Here is a 15,448-nt window from a genome sequence, read left to right as displayed (position 1 = left end):
TTGAAGTGTCATGACATGACTCAGCCAATGGTTATCACACACAGAAATTAGGAAAAGGTGCAGTTACAGACACCTGCATCTGAAATAACTTGTTATTCTTTTTTAAAAGAAGCCATAACTAATGCATATTCTTAAGAGGGGATCAAATCTTATTACTTTCCTTATTGAAGTTACTGTATCAGATATTCATAGAACCTCCATATTTCTCTTCAAAGATATCCAGACAGACTGTTCTTCCACCATTCACACCCATCCTAGGCAAATACCCATCTCACTACTTCTTTCGTTCAAGTTATGCTGATATGCCTTTCATTGCCAACTCTTCCAGTCCTATTCAAACAGCCTTTCACCTCTTCAGCTGAGCAATGGGGAAATTAGCAAAGGGAGGAGTAAAAGAGCCCTTTCGTGGCAGTTAGCTCTTTCACACATCATCGAGCTATGATTTGAAAAAAAAAAAAAATGCTACTTGGTGGCATTGATACAGGCAAATTTAACAGTATCATATAAAAATTCACATAATGCCAAAGATTGCACTGTTCACACCGTACATAAACTTTGCTAATTCTGAAAATAATCAGCAGTTTGTATACTGCCGTTATCACCATAGCAGCCTGTTAGTTTTATACTGGGACATGTTATGGGAGTTATTGTACAAAATATATGCACATATGTGTAGAATTTGTCATATCTGAAGGAAGACCCTGTCATAATATTTCTTTTGAAACATAAAATCCAGCACAGCTCGAATCTTTATCTGTTCAGTACAGGCATAATATTAAGTTCTTTCAGTATAGCCATCCTGTTGGCTATTAACTGTGCCCATGGCATTCTGGTTAGGTTGTTCAGTCTGGAGAAAAGAAGGCTCCAAGGAGACCTTCTAGTGGCCTACCAGTATCTTAAGGGGGCCTACAAGAAAGCTGGGGAGGGACTTTTTAGGCTGTCAGGTAATGGCAGGACTAGAGGGAATGGATTAAAACTAGAGATGGGTCGATTCAGACTGGATGTTAGGAAGAAGTTCTTCACCATGAGGGTGGTGAGACACTGGCACAGGTTGCCCAGAGAGGTGGTGGAAGCCCCATCCCTGGAAGTTTTTAAGGCCAGGCTGGATGGGGCTCTGAGCAACCTGATCTAGTGGGAGGTGTCCCTGCCCAGGGCAGGGGGGTTGGACTAGATGATCTTTAAGGTCCCTTCCAACCCTAACGATTCTATGATTCTAAAACAGTTGGTCAGACACCACAGTAACACAAAAATGAGTTGCCCGAAGGAGCGATCACTTAGGAGAGGGCTAAGATAACAGGCCTCACTGCTTTTATTACTTTAACCAGTTTTCCAGTTCTCATATGAAGTGAGTGACTCAGCAGCACACCATTGTTCTCAAACTATTTCTGAGGCTGATTCTGAAATTACTACGTAATGACCTTGACTTTGGAAATCTCCTTGTTACTTTTTCCACTACTACATCCTGGTTTGGAGCAAACAAACCAAGTGATGTAGTTCAATCTGTCCTTTTTCCTGCATTCCAGCTTTGAAAGTCCTCTTTGTATAACTAAGAGCAACTTTTAAAGCGGTCTTCAAATTAGTAATTAGCATCGATGCTATTTATGAAAATCCTTGCAGATATCTCCTTAAAGTGTTCACATTGACTGAGCTGGAATAAGCTGCGCACTCAGTAAGCCTGGGATGATTTCTGGCATTTGCCCACTTTAACAAAATGCTGGAAAAGTTTTATATTTAATTTGGGCAAATGAGTTGGACTGAGTAATTTTCCTCTACTTAATAATTTTATCAGAACTTAGGGATTTTTCCTTGCTTTTGAAATAATGAGACACGGACATCAAAAGAAAACAACTGTGAAACTGCGGTTCGCTGCATGGTGATACCATCAGGCCAGTCTGATTGCAATCAGAAGACTTGATTATGCTACATACATTTCTCGTGTTTTCTATGCACAGAGAAGCATTTTGCCATGAAAAAAACCACAACACTCTTGTTCGCCAAGTTCTGCAAAGAAATATCTACGTGTATGGCACGGTGTAGAGCTATACAGCTCGAATATTAGGAATGGTCTGCTATTGTCAACATCAGGTACTCTTCTAAGTTGAGAGGTGGTGTCTGTTAATGTGGTAGTAAACCTTGGCTCACGTGGCTAGATGGCTTCCAGTACCCCATGTAGCTCTTTTAGATCTAAATCAGGTATCCCCCCTCATCATGCACTGTATGTGTGTATATATGCATATACACGTATATACAAGTAGTATTTATAAGTGCACATATATATGTATATGCATATACTCAGACACAGAGATACTGAATTTCAGTATCCATTTCTCACAGCAATTCCCTTTGTGTGACAAAGAAAAAGGGTACTGATTTTTTATTTCGGTTTTAATGGAACGATGCACACTGTATCTTTTATGGAAGATAGGTGGATATTCTCCTGTTCTGGGTCTACTCTGCAAGCACCCTCATAATAATTTTTCATAAAAAGAATTTGTATGCTCTTATATTATTTTAAAAGGAAGCTGTGTGTTTACCCTTTCCTGCGCATGAAGCACGTAATATGACACAAAGTGAATAAGCGTAACGGCCTTATATCCTAGAATAGCTATTATCGTAGATTAGCTTTGCCAGAAAAGGGTCCAGAGTAAAAGAGGTAGGGAAGGAGAAGAAAAATATTTATCTATGTACCTTTTCATTTAAATGTCTTAAGTTCTATGATGACGTATTGTTGTAATTAGGACAGTTTTCTGAGGTTGTATTTAACTTTGAAAGAGCTGCGTTAATTATCGGCATTACAGCAATGCTCAAATTGGGAACAGTTTGGAGTATATCATATTCAATATTCCATGAGGAACACTTCAGGAAATATATTTGACAAGTTAATGCAGTAACATTGCTTAGCAGAGAATATATTTAATAATCTAAGAGACGGGGATTTAAGGCTTGGTTTGGTGGTGGGTTTTTTTTTCAAATGCAGAAATGAAATGGAAGAAAAACACACTCTTCTGCTCACTTCTGCAGGAGCAACCATTTCTATCCTTTACCCTGGAATTGCGCAGTCTCAGAAAAGAATAAATAATTCACCCACAAAGCAGACATGCCTGAGCGGGCTCTGCCAATGCTCAGCCCTGGATGGAACTGTGGAGAAACTGGAGCAAAGCCCAGCTCCATGGAAAGGGCTGCATTGCATATGGGTGACATACTTGCTTCGTCGCCACCAAACGCGGAATCCCCCCACCCCTTACTGCATTTGGCTGTATGCATACCCCCTTCTCTACGTGCAAGAAAATTAAATATATAACAATACAGAGAGCACAATAGCTAGCCCATGCTTTCTCAAAAGAAAACTTACAGATCACTGTAGACAAGGCCATAAATCTGTGCTGTGCTGTGATGATAGACTCCTCTCAGGATAATTAAAAGCAGGATCACAACAAAAGCTGGAAGCCCCCAACTCAAAAGGAAGTAAAGCAGATAGCGCCGCTCTGTGTGTTCATCATTCATGACCAGGACGTACCAGAAATTAACAGCCTGGAGAATAATGCAGAATATTAATCAGTAGACTTGGTGGATGATTAGCTATCCCAAAAAACAATCACTCTGAAAGTCATAATACACCACATTTCTGTCCAAGCATAAGTCTATATATAAACATTTTTCAACACAAATACTTGTTCTCATTTTCTTCTCTTAAGCCATCAAGAGACTGATTATAAAAGAACTATGCGTGTTTATGTAACTGTTAGATTTGGAATTGAGACTGTCAGAGAGGAAGGGACACCCTGTTTAGTAGAAAACACTATTTCTGCAGTGCAAAAATAACTTTGTGGAGCAAAAGTTGCTTTCTTCTTGGATTTCCATACCTTCAAAGAAAAGAATGACATGTAATATTGCTACATCATACTGTATTGAATCTTTTTACATTATTGTTCAGCTCCGGGTATCTTCTTATAGGAAATGCACTAACCTCCTTCAAATAGGGAACCTCCATCCTCATAGGGAAGCTTAGGAAGAGCGGGGTAGATGAACGGACAGTAAGGTGGATAGATAACTGGTTGAAAGACAGAGCTCAGAGGGTCGCGATTAGGGGCACAGAGTCTAGTTGGAGGTCAGTGGCGAGTGGTGTTCCCCAGGGGTCAGTACTGGGTCCACTCCTCTTCAATATATTCATCAATGACCTGGATGAAGGGACGGAGTGCACCCTCGGCAAGTTCGCCGATGACACAAAGCTGGGTGGGGTGGCTGACACACCGGAAGGCTGTGCCGCCATCCAGAGAGACCTGGACAGGCTGGAGAGTTGGGCAGAGACGAACCTTATGAAATTCAACAAGGGCAAGTGTAGGGTGCTGCACCTGGGGAGGAATAACCCCCCGCACCAGGACAGGTTGGGGGTGACCTGCTGGAGAGCAGCTCTGTGGAAAGAGACCTGTGAGTCCTGGGGGACAACAGGATGACCATGAGGCAGCAATGTGCCCTCGTGGCCAAGAAGGCCAATGGCATCCTGGGGGGCATCGAGAAGAGTGTGGCCAGCAGGTCGAAGGAGGTCATCCTCCCCCTCTGCTCTGCCTTGGTGTGGCCACACCTGGAGTGCTGGGTCCAGTTCTGGGCTCCCCGGTTCAAGAGGGACAGGGAACTGCTGCAGAGGGGACAGCAAGGGGCTACCAAGACGATGAGGGGACTGGAACACCTCTCTTATGAGGAAAGGCTGAGGGATTTGGGTCTCTTCAGTCTGGAAAAAAGACGCCTGAGGGGGGACCTTATCGACACTTATAAATACTGAAAGGGTGGGTGTCAGGAGGATGGGGTCAGGCTCTTCTCAGTGGTGCCTAGTGACAGGACAAGAGGTAACGGGCACAAACTTGAGCATAGGAAGTTCCACACAAACATGAGGAGGAACTTCTTCACTTTGAGGGTGGCAGAGCCCTGGCACAGGCTGCCCAGAGAGGTGGTGGAGTCTCCGTCTCTGGAGACATTCCAACCCTGCCTGGATATGTTCCTGTGCCACCTGCTCTGGGTGACCCTGCTCTGGCGGGGGGTTGGACTAGATGATCTCCAGAGGTCCCTTCCAACCCTATGATTCTATGATTCTATGAAAGGTTCTCACTGTGGTCCAGTTCTGGGCTCTCCAGAACAACAGAGACATGGAGCAAGTCCAGCAAAGGACCATGGAGATGATCAATAGACTGGAGCATCTCTCCTATGAGGAAAGGCTGAGAGAGCTGGGACTCTACAGCCTGGAGAAGAGGGGTTTAGGGGGATCTTATCCATGTGTACAAATACCTGATGGGAGGGAAAGATGAAGAGGGAGCCAGACCCTCCTCAGTGGTGCCCAATGGCAGGACAGGAGGCAACAGGCACAAATTAATATACATGAAATTTCATCTGAACACAAGAAAAAGCTTTTTTGCTGTGGGGCCCAAGTTGCCCAGAGAGGTTGTGGAGTCTCCATCCTTAGATATAATCAAAACATGACTGAACATGGTCCTGAACAACGTGCCCTAGCTGAACCTGCTTGAGACAGGGTGTTGGACCAGACAGTCTCAAGATACCCCTGCAACTTCAATGGTTCTGTAATTCTGTGCAGTATTTGTATAAGAGTTTGAGAAAAAAAATGCAAATAAGTGAATGTAAATTCACATGCATCTCTACAACACCCTGTGTCTTCTTATGATCAACTCATCACCAAACAGTGTAAACAAGAACTTAAAACATATATGAATCAGAATGAAGGAGTTGAAATCCCTTGAAATAACTGGTAGTATGAGCAAGCAAACCTTTCAAGTAAAACAAAAAGCTTGAAGTTTTGCTTGGATCTTTGCATTTTCTGTAAGAGGCTAAGAGTTGAAATGATTTACAATGTGCTAAGCTTTTAGTTATAAACATCTACACACATTACTACTTTCTAATAAATACCTAAACCATCCACAATAAGAATATGCCTTGCAAAATATTTCGTCACGTCCTCCACTTCGAACGTATTATACCAGTTATAGCTCTGCATGTTATGTAAGTATTTTCGGCCTTTTATATGGAGTGAATGAAGGACTATTTTTGTCTTTGTCTGTCTAGAGGGCATCAAATTCAAGCTCGTGCCTCGAGCCTGTCTTGACAGATAATGGACAGAGAGGACAGACATCTTCAGGCACCCACTGATCCTTACCCAATCAGACCCATCTCCCCATTGTATACCCAGGGACTCCATAGGAAAATGTTGATTTATATGCTTAATTTGCAGCTCTCTATTGTTAGGATAGGTAAATCCCATGTACAGTGACAAGACAATTGCAAAGCGATTATTTGTGTTCGTAAAATTTTGCAGATTCCCTTCAGCCAAGGGTTTGTTTACCGATTTCTTCAGGCAGACTGAATTTTCACAATCAAGTACTTAATTAGTGGTTTGTGGACTCCTTACGTAAGTCCCATCAGTTAATTATGATTACATTTTTTTTCTGTGATTTATATAGCATGAATATACAAAACTTTCTTTCATGAATCATAAAGAACATTGCATATGCTAACAACGTGTTTTCCAAAAAATTATTAGTTTAGTAAGCACTTTAAATGCTCCCCTAGAAAATGACATTTTATAAATATGTCCAGCGTATGTAATTATATTAATTATGTAGTAATTATTATGGTATTTATTATTTTCATTTGGTGATTGGTGCTATGTGAACAAAAGCAGTTTGTTTTCCTTAAAAGAACACAGGGAAATCCTACCATATAACTGTAACTGAGCTTGAGAGAAAACAGAAAAACTATTCATTGTTGGACTTTCACAGGAAGAAAACGTTAAAAAGACTTGGAAAAAAATTCCACAGTTTGTGCAAAGATTTTCCCTTCTTACTGGTTGACCTTTTCTCTCTTAACTTTTGTATGGGCTTGAGAACCCACTCAAGATTCTGTTTATCACCTTATGCCAATAAACATTCTTCAAATTACACGTCCTTGTAGTCCTGACTAGGCTGCGCTTCAGTGCCAGCATTTCCAGACAGCGAAATCCTTGAACTGATTGATGCCATTATGCTCAGGGATTGTTGGTTCTACTAATTCTGACAATCTGGTGAACATTGTTCTCAGTCATCCAACTGAGATTGCTTTCTAAGAAATTGCACTTCATGTCCTTGCTCCGTGTTTGTTTAGCCACATTTACCTATCTCACCTCATTTACCACAGAAGAACACTTTAACTCCAGTGCTGCTGCAAAGATGTAAAGGGGTTTGGATAGTTCACCATTTCCTGCGCGTTGACATTTCTATCCTGATAATTACAAGTTCTTCTCTTCAACCCTTTTTGACGTTCCAAAATTTAATCCATTAAATACAAAGAGTGGAACTAATTTTAGCAAATCCTTTCCTGTTGCCATGCTGCAACAATAACCAGTTCTATGGAAGAATAAAACACACAGTCCTTTTCCCAGCTGCTCAGGTGGAGGAACAAAAGTACGAGTTGTGATTGTTCTGACGTAGAATGCGAAACAATTACGAATTCAAACAACACCCTAATGAGACAATGAGAACTCCAGTGAAGCTTTTTTCTTTTAGAATGAGACAATTAATTGAAATTACCTTCGCAAAACTGGAGTGCTTTTGTTTCTTTCTTTCTTTATTCATTCCTTTATCTTTAGTGATAATCTGTGGCTACCCGGTAAATATTAGCAGAAAAATACTTTAAATAAAGTCTTTCCCAATGCAGTGGGAAAACTTCTGTTTTCCCTTCTTCCTTCTTTTTAGGAATGGTCACAGATTTCATGTTCGGAATGGTCGCATGCTTTCATACAATTCCTTTTTCAAAGCTGTTAAGCAGTCCCTAAATCATTCTCAAAAATAAGCATTAAACTTATTGTAAAATAAGTACTTGTCTTATAAGTCTGCAATAAATTCATAGAAAATTTAAGGTGCCACAAAGGAGGAGGATTCAGATATGGGTGACAGCAAGCTCATGACATTCACTCTGGTTTGCTCACTAAACTGCCACTTCTGCTGTTGATTTACTCCACTGTAGCAACAGCTCAAAAAGTAGAGCCTGCCTTTTTGTGTAAGTTTACTGTACATCAGAATTGTTAATTGAGAACCACACAATTTTATTTTTTTTCTCAAAAGACAGCTTTTAAATTTTATTTTTTTCGTAACTTTTTTTTTTTGGTAACTGGTTAGAAAATGCTGAAAGAAGAAAATTATTTTTCCTAATAAATGGTTGCCATAGTACAGATTTGTCATGGGAAGAACATAAACAATACAGAAAGGCATCCTTATTGTGTGCTCCTCGATAAAAATGCAGACTGCATTTGAAAATACAGGCTTACGCTCTAGCAATGTTCATTGGTATGAAGGGACGTTCGTCAGGATGAGACTTTTGAGTTTCAGCCATAAGGAAAATGTTTCAAGCTAAGCTCACTCTTTGGGCACAAAGAGTCATTTGCACCTTGCTTACTCCTTTCTTTCTGCAGTCAAGAAAGCCTCATCCTTAGAAAACTGGGTAATGGTATCAACATTCCGCAACTTATAAAAATCTCCCCATAAAAGCCTAGAAACAAGACAATGCAATACAAAGGGACAGACAGGAACAAACTGATAAGCAAGGATGGTTCGACATGGCCTTTGTTCTGACTCTGCAAATGGACTAAATGATCCCCAAGGTTATCTTCACTCCTGTCTCTCAGTCAATTTGTGGGTAGTAGCTACGTGTGTAGTACAGATACTGATATCAAATGTAACTGCAAATACAAGAAGCTAAGAATCAAAAAAGAATTAGAATCTGAAGCTATAGATTTTTCTGTTGTAACCACTATTGAAATATGATAAAATGCTAAGTATAAGCACTATACTTAGCAATCTGCAGAAGATGGAAAGATGAGGACAAAAAGGTAAGGAAGTTGTCCTAGAGTCCAGAAAGTGAAGATCTTTGATCTAGACTACAGAACTGAATCTGTATTAGGTCCAACTGCACTGTTAAATCTGGGGTTTCCTATAGACTTTTGCTGCTTGGAAATGTTGCTCCGTCACATTTCGATCACTTAAAATGGTCTGGATTTTCTGCCTGTTTCAGTTCCCCATATCTGCACATATCTGCATGCTGCTTGCACTCGATTATCACATTCACCCGCTTCTGTATGCAGTGATCAAGACTGACACCAGCAGATTTTTTATAAAAAGGGTTACTGACCAAGCATATGCACTAAGGTACACAGCCTCACAGAGGGCAGAGCGACTGCATGAGTGATACAGAATCTGTTCGCGTATTTTTGCTGTTTCCCAGAGAGAAGTATTTAAGTCCCATTTAAGTATAAATACATTATTAATTCTGCCTTGCAAATCAAGTCACGTGTATTAAGTATGCCATGCTGAGAAATACGAACATTCATTTCCCAGGCATTCGAATCTGCTGTTTAGGCAGCAGTAGCATCTAGACTTCCCAAATCAGTCTGTTTTTCCCTTGGATCCACAAGCTTTGCTAATATTGTCATGGGGACAAGCTCAAGCACAGCACTCCTTAAGTGCCCTGGCATTGCTGCCTCACTCTGCAATGAGAAATATAAATTCAGGACCTATTTTCAATCAAGAGGAGTAAATCGTAGCTGAGGGCTGGGTTGACCTACATTTCAGATGATTTCTTTCCTTTTGGGTCTGTCAAACTGCAGAAATTATTCACAGATGAAGAACTGCACCTACAAAAAGGGGCAATTCTTTCGCTCTGAGTTTTACTCCCCTGTCAGCTCATCACTCAGCAGGCTATAAAGGATTCCCCCTTAGGAACCTCGGTCCCCTCAGATTTGCATGAAGAGTCTTCATGACTAACACAAGCCTGAGACTCCACTAAATGCAATGGGACATGCAAGTTCACAGGACCTGGCCAAAGTCTACTCTATCAAAAATAACAATGGATTTCAACTAAAGCCATAAAAATGACCAACTGTTAATAGTCATACAGTTTTTTTTGTCACTGCAAGTGATTAATCCTTGGAAGAGCAAGCATTCGACATGGGAATCCTTTTGCAACTTAATGTAATGTAACTTGGGTAGGGTGGGGAGATGAAACACTATCAAACCCTGAGCAGTCAAAACATGAGATATCCCAGTAAAACGGCAATTTAAAAGCATTACTTTGTCTGTCCAAAATATTAAATGCCCAAGAGAACTGAAGCGATGTAGGAACGAAGTGAATGAGCAGCTGCAAAGAAGAATATAATTTACAGCTCACAACATAACTTAGGTTGGTTAACCTAAGAGAAAGTCATAAGCCAAGCTAGGTGAAGGAGAAGTACAGCAGCAAAGTTTCTGTACTGAGACAGTAGAAAGTAAAATCCACTGGAGAGAATATTTAATCTGGCTAACTGTATAAATTCAGGAAAACCAACAAGAATAAAAAGAGTATTAGTACCTCTAGACACAGAGCAGTTTAGTCTCCGCTCCATTTTTACGAGCAGTGTACGTGACAGACTGTCTACTTGTAGGTGGCTGAGACCAACGGGCACAGCAGGGCTGTCAGAGACGCTGCTGGGGTTCTCAGTGAAAGTGAGCCTGACATAATCCCAGGAAAATGCCAGCTACCACATGAATGTCACTGGGAGAGAATGCTGTATTTGTAATATAGCCTAATTTGTAATTTTTGGTTTGGCCTGACAACCTGCATATTGGAGGGTTTGTGTGGTAATGCATGGAGCTGCATATATAAAGCTGTATGCTACAATAAATCTGCTATGGGCAAACCCTATTAAAATAACAGTCAAAGAAATGGCATAATTCACACATTAGTGCTAAAAATGCATTTCTAGACAAGGGTATGATAATGTATTTTCCAAATAACATCACAGCTTGTTATTTTGACTAAATTACAACTAGTAATTTTCCATAACAAATTTGATTGTTCATGGTCTCACGCGTTAGTTCAATTGGGTTTTGCACCATTTACTGTTCTATAACGTGTCAAAACAGCAACGGAGCTGGTGAGGGGTCTGGAGCACAAGTCTTGTGAGGAGCGGCTGAGGGAGCTGGGGGTGTTCAGCCTGGAGAAGAGGAGGCTGAGGGGAGACCTTCTCGCTCTCTACAGCTCCCTGAAAGGAGGGTGTGTGAGGTGGGGTTTATTCTCTTCTCCCAGGTAACAAGTGATGGGACAAGAGGAAATTGGCCTCAAGTTGTGCCAGGGGAGGTTTAGATTGGATATTAGGAAAAATTTCTTCACCACAAGGGTTGTCAAGCGTTGGACCAGGCTGCCCAGGGAAGTGGTGGAGTCACCATCCCGGGAGGTATTTAAAGGACATGTAGACGTGGTGCTGAGGGACCTGGTTTAGTGGTGGTCTTGGCAGTGCTTGGGTTAGTGGCTGGACTTGATGATCTTGAAGGTCTTTTCCAACCTGAATGTTCTCTGATTCTGTCAAAACTCTGGCAATATTTATGAATGTAGATACTCCTTATTGTAATGCAAACTTATGAAACGTATGTTTGTCAATTACGCAAGTCTAATGACTAAAATGCTACTGAGTCAAAAAATTACAGTGTGGTTTACACTTATGTCTCACCTGTAAGAGACTGTTTCAAAAGGTCAAATAAGAGATGCTCAGAAAAGCTATTAACTCTAATAAAAATAGTGCTTCAGTGTCTTGAGACAGTAACTTCTAGAGGATGAAGTGAGATGTGGAAATTCTTACACAGTTGTAATGTGTATTAGTGGAAAAAGTCTTTATAGGGTTCAAATATTTGCCCTTGGAGCAGTGACACTCTAGGTTTAATAAAGACCATGTAATGCTTTGCCTTTCTACTAGCACTGAATTGCAGAGATACATATACTACGATTTACTAGAAACAGTCTAAGTATCAGTTCACTTTTACAGAGGCTTTGGGGGAGGGGTGAAAAAGACTAAGGGACCAACCTGAATAAGCATCCAGCTGAACTGGCAGAGGTAAAGGTAATGGGTAACAGATGCAAGGGCAGAGCAGCTCTCCTCTGAGAGATGTTGGCTCATGTAAGCAGAGGCCAGAAATGAAATCTGCAGGGAAAAAAATGAATACATGCATATTGGAATTAAACAAAATTAATTTAATAATAATAATGAGAAAAAAAAATATTTTCAGTTGGGAAGTAAAATATACACTCCGTTACTGTTCCAGAGACTCAGGAGACATACCTTGGACATTTAATATTCACCCCAAAGATGTGACCCTTTAACACTGTCAGCCACAAAACTAGCTTTAAACTTTTTGCAGACAATCTAGTATCCATTACGTCCATATCCGAAAACACTATAGAGAGCCTTAATTGTTTAATATTGTTACCCAGAGTAATTGCCATGCAACACTAGACACCAGTTTTGTAACTGAGGGTGGAGATTCTCCACCATGAAATAAAAAGATTCTGATTTCAGTAAGGCCAGAAATGTTATCAAACAAACAAACAAACAAACTCAAGGGGCATTCCCTGTCTTCAGACTGTCAGACACGTAGCGGTACTATACCCCGTCACATAAGACAGCCATACTGGACAAAAGGGAGGAAGCATTTTTTCTGTTGCCTAAGAGCAGAGCAGGATTTCACACTCACAGAGCAGATGTGGGTTTTTTTTCTGCAGACATGCCAAACGTCAAAGGACTATACATTGGACAATGCATTGTCTAAGGAACAAAGGTATTCCAACTCTTGACTGCGATGAATGCTGCTAAACCATTTCAATATAGCCCTTAACATTAAATCACAACTCAGAAACTTTGAGCTCTGTCCTCTGTGAATTTCTTTAGAGAGGAAATAGTTCTACAAGCAGACTTCGTTAAAGAATTAAAGTGTTCACATAAATAAAGGCTCAATTTACCTACTGAACCTGCCGTAACTGATGATTTTTCCTTTCCTTTACAAGGAATACTACTATTTTGACCAACAGCCCATTGACTTGCTAGTAATATTAACTCATAGACTGTGCAGACTGATTTCATGTATATAAAACCAGGAGGTAGTGTGGCGAAGGACGCAAAAGTATACCAAGTAATTTGGCATAGACCTGGACATTGTATTTACAACAAAAATGCATGTATGGTATTGGGTAACACGCAGTCTGTTTACTATAAAATCGTTGTATGTATATCGACATACAGACAACGTTATCTGTTACCATGAAATGAAAGAATAAGAATAAGCAATGGGACAGCAACCGAACCGAAAGCGGCTATGAGATGCATTTCATTATCTAAAGGAAAAAAATGCACTTTTAGTATTTCATATGAGGTTCATCTGTCTGCTGCTGGGAGCCGGAGTCTAACCATGGCCAGCCACATAACCCTTCAGGTATTAAAAGGTTAACACGCAGCTTAATATAGACTGCTAGTTGCTAAATCCTGACTGCCGCTAAAACAAATCCCATTGTCTGGAGTGGGTTAAGCACAATTGAAATGCGTGTGCAATAGCTGCCTTCCATTAGGGCTAAACACAAGAAATGTTTGGGTAAACAACTCCATAGCACCAGCTAGCTCCAACAGCACCAGCAGTACTTTTCCTAAAACTTGAGCAAATGCTTCTACTCACAGTAAGCAAAATACCGCGCGTATCTGGGTGGAGAGGCTTTACCACCTTTTGCTCTCCAAAGGCTTGTGTATATGTCAAGGACAGACTGTTAGGCTACAGACAGAGAGAAAAAAGGGATGAAAACACAAAAGCAGACTGACTGAGTCCTGGAAAACTTGTTTTTAGCACCTTCTGGGTTGAACGTTGGCTTGAAAGCATGTTGCATCTGCAATCTAGCTTTTTTCTGCGTTTTTTTTACGAAATTATTTTACGAAAATAATTTTCGTACCTTTTTTATATTAAAAAAGAGTAGTATATCGCTATGACAACATTTTTCTAACCAAAACAATGCAAAGAGTCCAAATTTTTGCTAAAAATGCATAACTTCACGGATACTGACTCTTGTTGAAGAAGTAAAACAGCAACACGGCTGAAGTAATCATTGTAATTAGTGGCATTACAGTGTTTTAGTAAAAAAAAAAGGCTAAAAAGGTAAGATGCAAAGAAACATTTACAAATTATTTTCATAAAAGTGTTATCTTGCATTTTGGGCAGAAGATACAAGTGAGAATTGGGTTATAACATAACAATCAAATGTTAAGAACGTATTTTGAAATGTTGAGAGAAAAGACTGTAATTTATCTACGCTGTTCTGACAAATGCTGGCTACCTTGGCACTTAACAGCTTAAAATGCAATGCACTAAAATTTGGCAGAAACACACGGAGTGCAGGCCACTGAATAGACCTTTCCCCCATAACATCTGAGGTCATTAGGGAAACGTACAAAAAAGCGCCTTCCAAATAAATAGTTCTTCAGACCTAACTGCCTCTTGTCTTCTGTACTTTGCTTAGTTTTTCACTGTAGTGGGCAATCTTTTGTAATGAACCTATTACTTTAATAAGCAAAATACGTACTGTATATTCAAATAAGTTGTTCCTTCTTGCAACATTAAAAAATACATATTGTATGGGTTCCTTTTGATACAAGTTATTTAGAGCCCTTTTTACAGAGATTTTAAATACCCCCGTTCAAACAATCTTTGTAACCTGCCATCTGCTTCTACACCAAGATTGTAACATAATGCTTCTTCCTGGAACTTGTCAAAGTGGTCAGTCTTGACCCAAAAATGATTTAACTAAGAGATAACAAGTGACTTAAGTCACTCAAGTAGCAAGCTGCAAATTTTGTTAATTTGTGTGTGACGGACCTGTGCCCCACTCAAACTGACAGTGATAGCGCGTCACTCACACGGGTCCTCTTGACAAAATGAAAAAATAAAAGTTTAAAAATAAAAGACAATAAATGAATGCCCTTCTGTTAAAAGGCAAAAATATCTTTGACAGGGTTCCCATCTGACAGTCATTTGCTCAGTTAATTAAGCAAAGGATATTTGATTAATTAACTGCAATTCCTTTGTAACTCTACGATAATTACCTAGCCATTACTTGAAGGAAATTAGCACCTGGGTGTTCAACCTAAGTCATCAACACCAAACTACAAATGAATAAAACCAGATGATTTACAAAACCGTACGTTTCTGTACGAAGAAGAGTGTTTTTGAAGCACTGTTTCCAAGCATTAGGCTGTCTCAGAACATCACTCCTCTGCTAGTTAAGAGCCGCCTCCTAGTTTCCAGCCTGCACTTATTCATGGTCAATTTACATCTGTTTGTTCTTTTCTTGGAAGCCTCTCAGGTTAAACAGGATTTCCTCCTCCTTGGGGTTTGCACTATCATGAATTCACGGAAAGCAGCAGTATTCTCCCTCAGACTTCATTTTTCCGAGTCAAATAAGCCAATCGCAGAAGAGCGCAGTACTCTGTGGAGATGCCTAAGTGGGGCTGGACAGTGAAAGCAGTTTAGCTCCGTGAGTACAGCATCCGCCTGGATCAATTTATCTTGTTTCTCCAAGTAATTCCATGTACTGAACACTCACACGTGTGAAAACCTGTCCTTGCAGG

The 15,448-nt window shown here is 40.3% G+C and overlaps 1 protein-coding gene across 4 annotated transcripts in view; it reads right to left on the bottom strand.

The window, feature by feature from the left end:
- Positions 1 to 15,448, bottom strand: part of ADGRV1 (adhesion G protein-coupled receptor V1) — a 291,124-nt gene that overhangs the window by 82,459 nt on the left and 193,217 nt on the right. For 3 of the 4 annotated variants that reach the window (XM_074570871.1, XM_074570872.1, XM_074570874.1), the window contains 2 exons: positions 11,870 to 11,986; positions 3,353 to 3,531 (listed from right to left, as the gene is read on the bottom strand). In XM_074570871.1, the coding sequence (XP_074426972.1) occupies positions 3,353 to 3,531; positions 11,870 to 11,986 (296 nt within the window). The remainder of the gene's footprint in view (positions 1 to 3,352; positions 3,532 to 11,869; positions 11,987 to 15,448) is intronic. The other variant, XM_074570873.1, reaches the window with a different exon arrangement.

Source organism: Larus michahellis, chromosome Z, assembly GCF_964199755.1.
Source record: "Larus michahellis chromosome Z, bLarMic1.1, whole genome shotgun sequence".
In the NCBI taxonomy this organism is placed as follows: domain Eukaryota; kingdom Metazoa; phylum Chordata; class Aves; order Charadriiformes; family Laridae; genus Larus; species Larus michahellis.
The sequence above is the reverse complement of the archived record's forward strand: the minus strand, read 5'-3'. Positions and strand labels throughout refer to the sequence as shown.